Raw genomic sequence first — 15,000 nt, 5'->3', positions numbered from 1 at the left:
GCATGTCCATCCTTGGGGCTTGCCCTCACCCAGAAATTGGAGTGAAAAGTTAACAAGGTCGCTCGAAGGGTTGACCGCTGTCCGGCTGCTGGGATATATATATTGGTAGGGTGCTGAGGGGTCTTCACTTCGACTCAGCTTCTGCAGTGACATCGTGTCTAAGAAGAACTCCCACTAAGCGTGAACATTAGTTCGAACAAGATGCATTGTTTTGTGCAATACTTCGTAATGGTATGGTTAAATTTTTTATACACAAGTTTGAGAATGCAAGAAATTTTTCATATATCACTTTCTTAAAATGAATTCAAACTGATGTAAGTTCTATTTCCTTCGCAGGCTGTGGCGTTCTCTCTTTCCATGGGAGACGACTCTGAGGAGCTTGTTGGTCCACTGCTCTCCACCTTCCAGGGCGTCCAGCATGAGGTCCAGCACCACGGAAACGACGGCGTCTACAAGTTCTTCTTCACTCTTCCCCAGCAGGAGCGTGCAGAGGAACGTGACACTTACGGCAAGGTATTTTGAAACCATAATTTTTCTACATAATTTCTAATATACTGTAATTGTATTTTGATAAAGCTAAGTATCACGTTCACAAAAAAGAACGCATCTATACACACACGCACACGCACACAGACACACACACACGCACGCACGCACGCATGCACGCACTCACATATACACACTGCAAATTTTGATTGATCTATATACATATATACTGATGTATACATGCACGCATATATGCGTGTAAATGTATTCATAAGTACATGGGTGTATGTATATTCATTTTGTTTTGAATGGTGCAACTATCAAACTGATTCAGTATTCATGTTAATTCTTTTGCATAGGTAATTGGCTCGTTCGCCTTCGTGGATCCTTATGGACAAGAAACTTCGGTTAATTTCGATGCAGGAGAAGACGGATACCTGCCTCAGAGCGACGCACTGCCTCAGGTACTATCAATCTCCCCACATTTGTCCGAGGAAAATTTCTCGAAGTGACTGTGAAGAGCTGATATGGTTGTAAATTTTCTAAATTTCTTGTTGTTATCCATCAGGCCCCAGACTACACCGATGAGGTCCAACAGGCTCGCCTACAGTTCCTGGAATCCTACCAGAGATTCGCTGAGTACCTCGAGGATTTACACTCTGACGAAGACAGCGAGGAGTCTTCGGAAGAATCCCTGGAGGGCGAATCCGACGAATCTGACGAATCTAGTGAAGAGGATGAAGAGGAGGAGGATGACGACGAAGAATAAGCAAGGAAGTGGAGAGACTGCTCGTAGTTGTGTCGTAGATTTAGTCCAATTACTGTTATCTCGAAGCGATTTGGGAACTTTAAGAATACTATTCCTATTTGAAACGAGTTTAACGTTGACGTTAATTTGAATTCTTTATCATCACTCCTATTGTTTCGTTTCTTGGGGAAAGTCATTGTTGACATTAGTGTAATTGCTCACACTAGTACCATCAAGAATAACTCCTTAGTGCTCACATCCATAACTTATTTATGAAATCCTCCCTTGTCTGTAAGAGGATTTGATGACTACAATAGGCTGCGGAGGAAATCGTTCCTCAATTAATTCATCATCACAATCATTGTCACCCACTTCACTTTAGAGATCATCTTTCTCGATGAGTGCATTATGACGTCATATGTGTAATTTTGGTTCGTATTCCTAATAAAAAGGAAGACTGATATGATAATAGATTCTATATCCCACACAACCTCTACAATGTGTAATGTGCCAAGCAGTAACCGCCTGGGTCGAATCCGCACACACCACAGTTGTTCCCCGCAATGCCAAGGTAGTGGGTGCATATATTCTCCCACGATCCCTACGTTAGCCTACGTGGTGAATGGGGTCGTGAAAGGGTGAAATGGTCAAGCTACATCAATAGGGTCTTCCTAGGGTATATGTCTTGGGTTTGTTTCTGTGTGGAATCACGATTTCAATAAGCCGATTACAGCCCACAGTTATAGTATTTATTCTGCTGATGAGTGTATAATCCTTATGAGGCTAAACTACATTAACCAATGGCCAAATACAAGGAAAAGTGAATTACAATTCAAGTCAAATACTTTACCTTCTTGCTGCCCAACAACTTCCTGGAAATCCGTATTCTCCAGCTTCAAAGCACTCAAGTAAGGCAACAGCTATTTTTTAATGACTGTTCATCTCTCTTATTGCAGTATATGTTCTTTCCAATGTGTGTGTATGAGCTTAAAGAGTCGTTTAATGTATAGCAATACTCAAATTGTGTATCAAGTCCAGGCAAAGTACATGGATGATGTGTGCGCTCAGGAGTATGTCGAAGCTGTCTCCAATCAATTCGAAGCACTTGGCACCCTTGAGGACATTGAAGAGAACTGTGATTTACATTTAAAGGTGAAACTCTTACAGCTGTCGACGAGTACATTGCAGAGCGTCCAAGGTCGAGGAGTGGTGGATAAACATTAAAGAATGTAGAGACAAGTTGTGTTGAAAGACTGCTGGGAACCTAGACTGATACAGGACTTGGAAACAGTGCTATGAAAATGTCATGGGGGGAAAGGGATAGAGGTGTGCCAGTGGGAATTCTTGAAGTATCAAGGGGCATTTCAATGAGAATGACCTGAGACCTTCATACCGGGCATGGAGAATAATCCATTTCAAATCTATGACCCAGGTGAGTACTGTCCGAACAGCTGATAGGTATTTAGTGTCATATATGAATGAATATAGAGTTCTCTGTATATGTCTGACCCTCCGATGATGGGTGGTGAGGCTGTTTAATGTTTATCTAAAAGAGGGTAGAGTGCCGGAGGACTGTAGGAGTGCCTGCATAGTTCCACTTTACAAGGGAAAAGGAGACAAGTGTAAGTGAAGTAGTTTCAGAGGGATCAGTTTATTGAGTGTAGTTGGGAAGCCTTATGGGAGTCTTTTGATTGAGAGGACTAGGAGATGAACAGAGAGATTAATTGGTGTGGATTTAGGACGAGTAGGGGTTGCGTGGATCAGATGTTTGTGGTAAGCCAGATCTTTGAGAAAGCTTTAGGAAATAGTAAGGGTACTTTTTGGGCATTTATGGATTTAGAAAAGGATTATAACAGGGTAGACAGGAAGGCACTGTGGGAGGTTTTGCAGATATATGGGACAGGAAGAAAGATGTTAGGAACAGTTAAGAGTATTTACGAAAGAAGTAGAGCCTGTATTAGAATGATAAATAGATAGAGAGAATGGTTTGAGGTGAAGGTGGGAATTCTCCAGGGATGTGTTATGTCGCCTTGGCTGTTCAATTTATACATGAATGGGGTGGTGCGAGAGGTAAACGTAAAGGTAGAGAGCTGGGAACTGGAGATAGTTAAAGAAAATGGAGAAAAGTGGGAGATAAGTCAGTTGTTGTTTGCTGACGACAATGCACTTGTGGCAGGATTAGAAGAGGAATTAAGGTAATTAGTGACAGAGTTTGGGAAGGTGTCTAAAAGAAGGAAGTTGAAGGTAAATGTGGGTAAAAGTAATGTGATGAGATGTACAAGGGGAGAATGTGGCAACAAACTGGAAGTAAGTATTAAGGGAGAAAGACTGGAGGAAGTGGGTAGCTTTAGATACTTGGGTGCACATAGGACGGGAAAGGGAGGAGTGAAGGTTTTATTGGGTGACTGAATTCCTTTGGGACCGATCACAGACTTTTGGTCGTAACACTTAGACTGCATATTAAATCCAGGAGCCTCTCGAGACGTAATCCACGTGTGCCCAGGACCCCATAGAAATCAATGGTTGCGTACTTTTAGCAAACATTTGTTGAAGGTGTGTGAAAAGTATTTTTGTTTAATAATTGCAATATTGGAAATTTATCTACGTAAAATCGAAAACAGTAACAAAATATGAATTTAAGGCAGTATTTTGATATCCTCTGTTTATTAAAAGATGACTCAATTTGATGAACTAATAACATGGAGGTACAAGGCCATCAGAATACATAGAGACAGGATTTTTTTATATACAAGTACACACTAGCTCCCCCCGAGATTGATATTTTAAAATGTTTTGAAAATTGAAACGTAGAAAATGCCTAGAACCCGTTGGCACACCCTATATTGAAGTTACGTTTTATTCTATATCATATAAGACAATATGAAACACTGATAACACAAGGATCATTGTTGGTGTGTTGTGATAACATGACATGAGAACTAGTTGTCTCCTAGTATGAGTAGACTGCAAAAGATTTATGCCCTCGATATCTTAATGACACCCCAACGGACCAGAACCACGCAGCATTATTTTGTGAATGGAGACTAATCTAGACTCAGAGAATTTTTTTATTTTTTTATTTCAAACACCGCCTCTATTCTCCTAACCCTCTTAAATCTGTCCTTTACCCTACGATTGCACCTCTTTGGTGTTGTAGTGCCTCAGGGAATAGAAATGACGATTATTACTGACAAAATACTAAAATAATTCTAGTTATATTAGAAGTAATCTAAGAACATCTAAGAACTTTCCATTTATGTAGGCTACCACGAAATCCAGAAAGAAATTATATTGAACCAATGTTCATTATGCAGTAGTTGCTGTACTACATTAATGCGATTCAAAACAAACTAACTAATTAACCAACTAATTAACTAAATAATTAATTAAATAATTAACTAACTAATTAACTAAATAATTAACTAACTAATTAACTAACTAATCAACTAACTAATCAACTAACTAACCAACTAACTAATCAACTAACTAATCAACTAACTAATCAACTAACTAATTAACTAACTAATTACCTAACTAATTAACTAACTAACTAATTAACTAATTAAGTAACTAATTAACTAATTAACTAACTCATTAACTAACTAATTAAATGACTAATTAACTAACAAATTAACTAACAGATTAACCAATAAATTAACTAACAAATTAACTAAGTAATTAACTAAATAATTAAGTAACTGATTACCTAACTAATTAACTAACTGACTAATTAACTAACTAATTAACTAACTAATTAACTAACTAATGAACTAACAAATTAACTAACAAATTAACCAATAAATTAACTAACAAATTATCTAAGTAATTAACTAACTAATTAACTAACTGATTAACTAACTAATTAACTAACTAACTAACTAATTAACTAATTAATTAACTAACTAATTAACTAACTGACTAATCAACTAATTAACTAACTAATTACCTGACTCACTAATTAACTAACTGAATTTCTAAGGACCAAAACAAACAAGAAAACAAATAAACAACCGAGAGTGCCAGACACAATGAATTTTTTTTTTATCAGGTAGCAGTTCCGTAGTAGCAAAAACAAACAAACAAACGAACAAATAAAGAGAGAAAGAGAGAAAGAGAGAGAGAGAGTGAAAGAGAGAGAGGGGGAGAGAGAGAGAGAGATACACGAACGACCCAACCCACTAATACGATCATTACTTCAAGGGTCGTGTCCAAGTGAATAGAATATTGTAGCGGCAGTAGATATGAAAGAATGAGTATCGTCCAGTACGGAATGTTTCCACACGGCGGAATAGATGGGCATGATTTCTCTAATCTCATTTCTAACCAGAATGATATCAAATTGGGCAATATTCTTTCAGAATTAATCAAGAATCTATGTTCCCTCTGCCAGGGAATAATTTGTATTTTGATCTTCTTCGTATGATGCTTTGTGCTAAACAAGATGCAATATTCCTATTTAGCCTATAGTCAGCGCAACGAGAAGTGACCGCTAAGGCGGGATTAGGAGATTTCCCGGTGTTGCCACATCTCCACAGATAACACGGCCCGCACGGCTCACACTGAATGCAGTGTGAGGGGGGCGGGGCCAGAGAATAGATGTAGCGGCAACGTCGCTCTCTCTTGTCCCTATGCCATGTCTATGACTCGAGGAAACGAAACCTTTGTATAGAAAACATTGCTTTGATTTTTACCTCAGTGGTGGTGTGTGACAAAAATTATAATATAATTATATGTGGCAACATTATAAAAAAATAAAATAAAATTATTAAATAAGATAAAATTATAAAATAATTATATGTGGCAACACAGGGGGACTCCCAGTGCTCCGCCCTAACGGCCATTTTTCGATGCAACGAGTATAATTTTCATTTATCTTTTCATTGTCATTTTTGTGTATTCATATGTATCTATATGCATGAGCGCTAATATACATGAATACGTTTAAATGTTGTGAACGACCTTGGTAAACGTCATTGCTTATGTGAACGTGTTCAGTGAACATGGGAACGTAATCTGGTTTGTTCAGTTTTTCAAGCACGAACACAGGAGGAGTTTCAGAAAACAGAAGAAGATTGTCCAGAGCGATCTCCCGAGAATCAAAAATGTTTTTCGAATTTTTTATTTCCTTTGTCAAGGAGCTTTGGGAGGCTTGGACCCAAGGACTTCAAGAGGCGAAGGCCAAGTGTCAGAAGGCCTGGAATTGGGTTCGCGGCTGCGTGGAGGGACAGCGCCCCGAAGAAGAGCGAACTCCAATTCTTGAAGACCCAGGAAGCCCATCACAGGAGAAGAACAAGGACCCTCAGGAGGACTGTTTGCCTGGTGACAGTTCCTCTTCTCGAGAAATCAACGCACAAGAGGTCAAGGAGGAAAGCAAGACTGAAGGCTTGAAAATCAGCTCCAGAGAGCTTAAGGATTCCAGAAACACTGTTCCAGGACAAAGACGATCTGGAAGTCAACGTGGTGGCGCTTCTCAGCGAAAGAACCACGCAAACACTCACTGCCATTATATCCATCAGCTGCAAAGCTTCACTGATCAATACAGGAGACTTTGTGCGCGCAGCGTGAGTAATACACAACCACTGAACCTCTCCAACTACCAGGCATTCCAGGGCTACTTTCGTAACTACAGCCAAGGAGGCTTCAGAGGAAGGAGAGTACACCGCAGTAACTTTGGTTATTATTGAAGCAGCAACATTCCAATACTCAAGCATTCAATGGCAAAAGGTTCTACAAACTTTGTTTCCTTTAAAATGGTCACCATTCTCCTGTACTTTGAAACCTTGTCAGAGCAGTTTCTTTACGACGCAAATAAAGCCCGAAGACTGAGAAAGCCCAGGAAGTGCAACAATGTCCAGAAAAAAAGTATCGAAAATCCTTTTGGGTGAAGCTTCAAAAACCCTAATTAGGGCAAAGGAAACGGTTCATTTTTACATGCATGTACATGGAATCATGTACTATGTGCGTGCGTGCGTGCGTGCGTGCGTCCGTGCGTGCGTGTGTGTGTGTGTGTGTGTGCGTGCGTGCGTGCGTGCGTGTGTGCGTGCGTGCGTGCGTGTGTGTGTGTGATTACTTAATTATATTTATTTAATCATAGCACATAGTGAAATGCCTCTCCTGGGATTCGATCTCGTTTTCTACAAACCTCATACTTAGTTTCAAAATTTCTTGTGGTTTCAGATTAGACCACTATATTCTTCATCAGGGACCTGGGACGCGTGCCAGAACTTAGCACGTGACAAGGTTCACCCTAGAACGCTGGAAATTTTTGGAGAGGAAAAAAAAAAAAAAAAAAAAAAAAAAAAAAAAAAAAAAAAAGTCTAATGGTTGCAAATAAACAACTTTCATTGTTATAAGCATTTAGTGATTTTATTTAGCTAGAGGATACTCTAGCAGTAATCAAGACGCCATCTTGCCCTGAGACTGCCCCCGGGACTGAATGAAATCGCCCGTTCATAGTTGGTGCGATATCTTTAATTCGCCCCACGCTTCCGATTATGCGCTGGTGGCGTCATCGTAAACACACTGGTCTCACATACCCTCAGTTGTGGATTCGAATCCCGCATTTCTCTCCGATTCCCAGCAGTGACTGTCACCTGCCCCAACAGTCTCTAAAGTGCACAACAACGCAAAGGTGACGACTTCTTCGGCCGTAGCTACTCGGCGCCTCCCAGCGTAGACACCTCACCCCCACAGTATCGATAATGCTACTAGTACGATCACGAGACAAATATTTATCTACTGACGAGGATACAACCTTGTCTGTGATTATCATAACTACCTTTCCACATGTCCTCTGAAATGGTAGGATCAATTCAGCTTTGTTCACGTGATATGATCCTCTTTTTAACACCTGATTATCACGCTGAATATGGGCATGAAAATGGTTTCAGTATCGTAAACACCCAACCATAGCAGCACCCCATTACCATTCACAAAAAAAGGACCCGGCGGCGTGACCCTGAAGACCTGTAGGGCTCCATTGAGCAATCAAATCCGTATGAACCCTCAGTACAATTGTTTCGAAATAGAGGCACTGGAAGTACGAAGGTAGGAACTTTTTTTTTTCTTTTTATGATAATCAACTCTTCCTGTTTGGTAAGCAAGATGATATAGACGAGAGAAACCATTCTAATTGTACCAGATATTTTCCTTCATAAATGTCTAGATTTTCAATATTCTTTCCGGCCATTATTTATTTATCAATTTATTTATTTATTTATTTATATATTTATTTATTTTTTTTGGGGGGGGGCTCGGGCTAATCTCTCTCCCCTCCCTCCGACTAAATGAAATCACCTGGCGGCATCCAGAGTAAAGCCAGTTGAACGTTGCATTGACAGATTCAAATTATATTTTCCTTTGTTTATTTGACAAGAAGCTCTGCATTCCTTAAGTCTACAATTCTGTTAGCCATAGTGTATCAACATCGTACACGTATCATAAGCTGGAAAATGAGACAGAAATAACAAGGCCTTTATTAAACAATGTAAAAAAAATCTGTTCCTGGTTTGTAGTCCCTTTTTTTATGTTGCTTAAGCCCCAAATATATATATATATATATATATATATATATATAATATATATATATATATATATATATATATATATATTATATATATATATATATATATATATATATATATATATATTCTTTTTTTCTAAATTCTATGATCTATAAAATCCATATTTCCTGATTCCATATATTTCTTTATTTTCACATGACTTGAAGGGGCTGCCGACACCTCCCTGACTCATTCTGTTATATATGCGGCGAGTATATAGAGAAGATAGACAAAAAATTCTCCTTGGAAACGTCGGTGAAGGTTTGTGAAGACAAACAAACAAACAAAAAGACACACACACACACACACACACACACACACACACACACACACACACACACGCGCGCGCGCGCGCGCGCGCACAAACACACAAACACACACAGATCCCCCCACACCCACCCACACAAACACTCACACACATACAAGCACACGCACAAACACACAATGGCTACATGTATGTAGTGTTGGAACCATGTCTATTAGTTCTTTACGAAACAGGTTCACCTACAATTAGAAGTCTAATGCAAAGTGTACAATTCTCACGTCTCATTGCTATTAACGATTCCCAACCCTATCATAGAATTTATCATACATATACCATTACTAACATATTACCCGAGAACCAAGTTCGAAAACTTAATTATAATCTAAGTGAAATCATTTGCCTCTTTGCTACCCCAAACAACCCTCTAACAAATTCGTCGAAGTTCGGATACTACTCCATGTTGACACTCCAGAAGTGAGACACAATGATCACTTCCACTCCTGGTTACTCGACAACCGAAAGCGATATAGCAACCTCACGCAACCCTTTCCTCCTTGCCCTTAATTTGCGTGTCGGGGTCAGCATTCCTAAATTCAGGTTTGCATGACTGTGTCCTGAGGGGATAGATAGCATGTCCATCCTTGGGACGTGCCCACACCCAGAAATTGGAGTGAAAAGTTAACAAGGTCGCTCGAAGGGTTGACCGCTGTCCGGCTGCTGGGATATATATATTGGTAGGGTGCTGAGGAGTCTTCACTTCGACTCAGCTTCTGCAGTGAACTCCCACTAAGTGTGAACATTAGTTCGAACAAGATGCATTGTTTTGTGCAATACTTCGTAATGGTATGATAAAACTTTTATATACAAGTTTGAGAATGGAAGTAATTTTTCATATATCACTTTCTTAAAATGAACTCAAGCTGATGTAAGTTCTATTTCCTTCGCAGGCTCTGGCGTTCTCTCTTTCCATGGGAGACGACTCTGAGGAGCTTGTTGGTCCTCTGCTCTCCACCTTCCAGGGCGTCCAGCATGAGGTCCAGCACCACGGAAACGACGGCGTCTACAAGTTCTTCTTCACTCTTCCCCAGCAGGAGCGTGCAGAGGAACGTGACACTTACGGCAAGGTATTTTGAAACCATCATTTTTCTACATAATTTACAATATAATTGTATTTTGATCAAGTGAAGTATTGCGTTCACAAAAAAGAGCGCATCTATGCACACAGACACACACACACACACACACACACACACACACACACACACACACACACACACACACACACACACACACACACACACACAAACACACACACACACACACACACACACACACACACACACACACACACAAACACACACACACACACACACACACACACACACACACACACACACACGCATTCACGCACTCACATATACACACTGCAATTTTTTATCTATTTACATATATACCCTATGTATACATGCACACACATATGCGTGTATACATATAAGTACATGTGTATGTATATTCAGTTTGTTCTCAATGTTGCAACTATCAAACTGATTCAGTATTCATGTTCATTCTTTCGCATAGGTAATTGGCTCGTTCGCCTTCGTGGATCCTTATGGACAAGAAACTTCGGTTAATTTCGATGCAGGAGAAGACGGATACCTGCCTCAGAGCGACGCACTGCCTCAGGTACTATCAATCTCCCCACATTTGTCCGAGGAAAATTTTCTCGAAGTGACTGTGAAGAGCTGATATGGTTGTATCTTTTTCTAAATTTCTTGTTGTTATCCATCAGGCCCCAGACTACACCGATGAGGTCCAACAGGCTCGTCTGCAGTTCCTGGAATCCTATCAGAGATTCGCTGAGTACCTCGAGGATTTACACTCTGACGAAGACAGCGAGGAGTCTTCTGAAGAGTCCCTGGAGGGCGAATCTGACGAATCTGACGAATCTGACGAATCTAGTGAAGAGGATGAAGAGGAGGAGGATGACGACGAAGAATAAGCAAGGAAGTGGAGAGACTGCTCGTAGTTGTGTCGTAGATTTAGTCCAATTACTGTTATCTCGAAGCGATTTGGGAACTTTAAGAATACTATTCCTATTTGAAACGAGTTTAACGTTGACGTTAATTTGAATTCTTTATCACTTCTATTGTTTCGTTTCTTGGAGAAAGTCTTTGTTGACATTAGTGTAATTGCTCACACTAGTACCATCAAGAACAACTTCTCAGTGCTCATATTCATAACTTATTTATGAAATCCTTCCTTGTCTGTAAGAGGATTTGATGACTACAATAGGCTGGGGAGGAAATCATTCCTCAATTAATTCATCACCAGAATCATTGTCACCCACTTCACTTTAGAGATCATCTTTCTCGATGAGTGCATTATGATGTCATATGTTTAGTTTTGGTTCGTATTCCTAATAAAAAGGAAGACTGATATGATAATAGATTCTATATCCCACATAACCTTTATAATGTGTAATGTGCCAAGTAGTAACCGCCTGGGTTAGAGCGTCCAAGGTAGAGAAGTGTACATGGCTGACCCTCCGATGATGGGTGGTGAGGCTATTTAATGTTTATCTAAAAGAGGGTAGAGTGCCGGAGGACTGTAGGAGTGCCTGTATAGCTCCACTTTACAAGGGAAAAGGAAACATGTGTGAGTGAAGTAGTTTTAGAGGGATCAGTTTATTGAGTGTAGCTGGCTAGGCTTATGGGAGTGTTTTGAGAGGAATAGGGGATGAAGAGAGATTAATTGGTGTGGGTATAGGACAGGTAGGGGTTGCGTGGATCAGATGTTTGTGGTAAGCCAGATCTTTGAGAAAGCTTTAGGATAAGATATGGATATTTTTTGGGCCTTTATGGATTTAGAAAAGGCTTATGACAGGGTAGGTAGGATATATGGGACAGGAGGAAAGATGTTGAGAACAGTCAAGAGTATTTACGAAAGTAGTAGAGCCTGTGTTAGAATTATAAACACATAGAGAGAATGGTTTGAGGTAAAGGTGGGAATTGTCTAGGGATGTGTTATGTCGCCTTGGCTGTTCAATTTATATATGAATGGGGTGGTGCGATAGGTAAACGTAAAGGTAGAGAGCTGGGAACTGGAGATAAAGAAAATGGAGAAAAGTGGGAGATAAGTCAGTTGTTGTTTGCTGACGACACTGCACTTGTGGCAGGATTAGAAGAGGGATTAAAGAAGTTAGTGACAAAGTTTGGGAAGGTGTCTAAAAGAAGGAAGTTGAAGATAAATATGGGTAAAAGTAAGGTGATGAGATGTACAAGGGGAGAATGTGGCAACAAACTGGAAGTGAGTATTTAGGGAGAGAGACTAACCACCTAACTAACCACCTAACTAATTACCTAACTAATTATCTAACTAACTACTTAAATAATTACCTAACGAAACAAGTAAATAAACACACACACACACACACACACACACACACACACACACACACACACACACACACACACACACACACACACGCACACACACACACACACACACACACACACACACACACACACACACACACACACACACACACACACACACACACACACACACACACACACACACACACACACACACACACACACACACACACACACATATATATATATACATATATATATATATATATATATATATATATATATATATACATATATACATATCACAACAAAGATATGTCGTAGCACATTTGTAAAATAATACTGATGACCCACTTTCGGAGAAGAATAAGCGAAGATATAGAGATCTGTATATTTTGATCACTTACTGTGATCCTCTTCAGCAGATATGAGTTACAAAGTAGAGAACAATGTGTATTTATAATGAAACAGTGAGGTAGCAAGAAGGGACGGGGGCTCAGGTCACATGCCCGGCACGCATGCTCGGATCTTGGTGGCTCAGGTCACATGTCCGGCGTTGCATGGACCTTGGTGATTTTTGTCCACCGCTAATGTAGATGGTAACATTTTATTTATAGCAAAAGAAGAAATACAATCTGGTGACCATTGACCATGGGAAATGTTGTAATTTGGAAAATTGTTTATTAAGGAGGATTCTACTATTTTTCTTCTGAAACTACATTTGGATTTGTAAATTATTTCAGCATCGTCCCAATTTATCCGGTGGTTTTTATTGGCGACGTGCTGAAATACCGCGGAATTTTCCTGTCCGTATTTAACAGAGTTCTTGTGCTCCTTAACCCTGGTAGTGAGATCTCGACCCGTCTGTCCCCAATATACATCATTGCAATCTAAACAAGGTAATTTGTACACTCCAGGAGTTGTATTACTCTTGGATCTATGATGTATATTGACAACTTTACTGAACAAATTGTTGGGATAATTGAAGATAAAATTTACCTTTTCCTTTGGTAACAAATGAGACAATTCATTAATTGATTTGTTAAAAGGCAATTTTATGCATCTATTATCCCAATTGTGATTCAAGGTGGAATGGGAATCTGTTTTGTGAAAACTAATTTTGGCCTTGCTAAGAGCTTTTTGTAAAAACCACGGCGGGTATCCTAATTTAGTTAGTTGATTTTTTACTGAATTTAGTTCCAATTCTAAATATTGGGAGCTACAAATTCTCAAAGCCCGTAAGAATAGGCCTGAAGCTACACTATATTTTATTTTGTCAGGATGGTGGCTAAAGAAATGTAGGTAGCTCCCTGTGTATGTGGGCTTCAAATAAACTGTGAAGGACAATGACTCCGCATTTCTTATTATTAATATATCTAGAAAAGGTAATTTGTGATCTAATTCCCATTCCACCTTGAATTTAATGTTGTTCGTTAGATGATTAAGTTTGTTGTGAAATTCTTGGAATGATCCCCATTCATCGTCCCAAACCGTAAAGATGTCATCGACATATCTGTGCCAAAACATGGCGGGTGGAGGATCACAGTAAGTGATCGAAATATACAGATCTCTATATCTTCGCTTATTCTTCTCCGAAAGTGGGTCATCAGTATCATATATATAATATATATATATATATATATATATATATGTATATATAATATATATATATATAGATATCTAGAAAAAGAGATTGACTACAGGATCAAGTTTGCGTGGAATAATTGGTGGAGAGTATCAGGGTTGTTACGCGACAAAGAGATAAGTGCCAGATTAAAAGGAAAGGTGGACAAGACAGTAGCGAGACCAGCGTTGTTGTACGGAGCGGAGACATGGACGCTGAAAAATGTATAAGAAAGCTGGACGTCGCAGAAATGAGAATGTTGAGGTGGATGTGTGGGGTGACGAGGCTGAATAGGATAAAGAATGATAGGATCCGCGGTACTGTGAAAGTAGTGGAGGCGTCGGCGAAAGCGCAGGAAAGGAGATTACATTGGTTCGGCCATGTGAAGAGAAGAGATGAAGACTACGTGGGAAGGAGAGTGATGGAGATGGAGGTACAGGGGAGATGCAGGCGAGGGAGACCCAAGCTGCGTTGGAAGGATAGACTGAGAGAGGATCTTAAGAAGAAACATCTGGAGGAGGGGGAACAGGTGATGGACCGAAACTAGTGGAAACGAGTAGCGAGGAATGGCGACCCCATATGAAAATGGGAAACGTCAACAGGAAAAGAAGAAAGAAAGGGTTGTAAATGAATAACTTTCATTGCTATCAGCATTTAGTGATTTTATTCAGCTAGAGGCTACTCTAGCAGTAATCAAGACGCCATCTTACCCCGAGACTGCCCCCGGGACTGAAGGAAATCGCCCGTTCATAGTTGGTGCGATATCTTTGATACGCCCCACGCTGCCGATTATGCGCTGGTGGCGTCATCAGAAGCACGCTGTTCTCGCATACCCTCAGTTGAGGGTTCGAATCCCGCATTTCTCTCCGATTCCCAGCAGTGACTGTCACCTGCCCCAACAGTCTCTAAAGTGCATAAAAACGCAAAGGTGACGACTTCTT

At 39.9% G+C, this 15,000-nt stretch overlaps 2 protein-coding genes across 2 annotated transcripts in view; both read left to right on the top strand.

Annotated features, from left to right (window-relative positions):
• LOC143019772 (uncharacterized) overlaps nucleotides 1–15,000 on the top strand; it is a 459,919-nt gene that overhangs the window by 195,410 nt on the left and 249,509 nt on the right. The window lies entirely within an intron of this gene.
• LOC143019899 (uncharacterized) lies at nucleotides 9,546–11,060 on the top strand. The gene is made up of 4 exons (XM_076175876.1): nucleotides 9,546–9,638; nucleotides 10,009–10,185; nucleotides 10,640–10,744; nucleotides 10,851–11,060. Exons 1-4 carry the CDS (start codon nucleotides 9,546–9,548, stop codon nucleotides 11,058–11,060), a joined length of 585 nt encoding a protein of 194 aa, XP_076031991.1.

This window comes from Oratosquilla oratoria, chromosome 38 (genome assembly GCF_046742065.1).
Source record: "Oratosquilla oratoria isolate Oo_2021 chromosome 38, ASM4674206v1, whole genome shotgun sequence".
NCBI lineage: Eukaryota > Metazoa > Arthropoda > Malacostraca > Stomatopoda > Squillidae > Oratosquilla > Oratosquilla oratoria.
The sequence above is the reverse complement of the archived record's forward strand: the minus strand, read 5'-3'. Positions and strand labels throughout refer to the sequence as shown.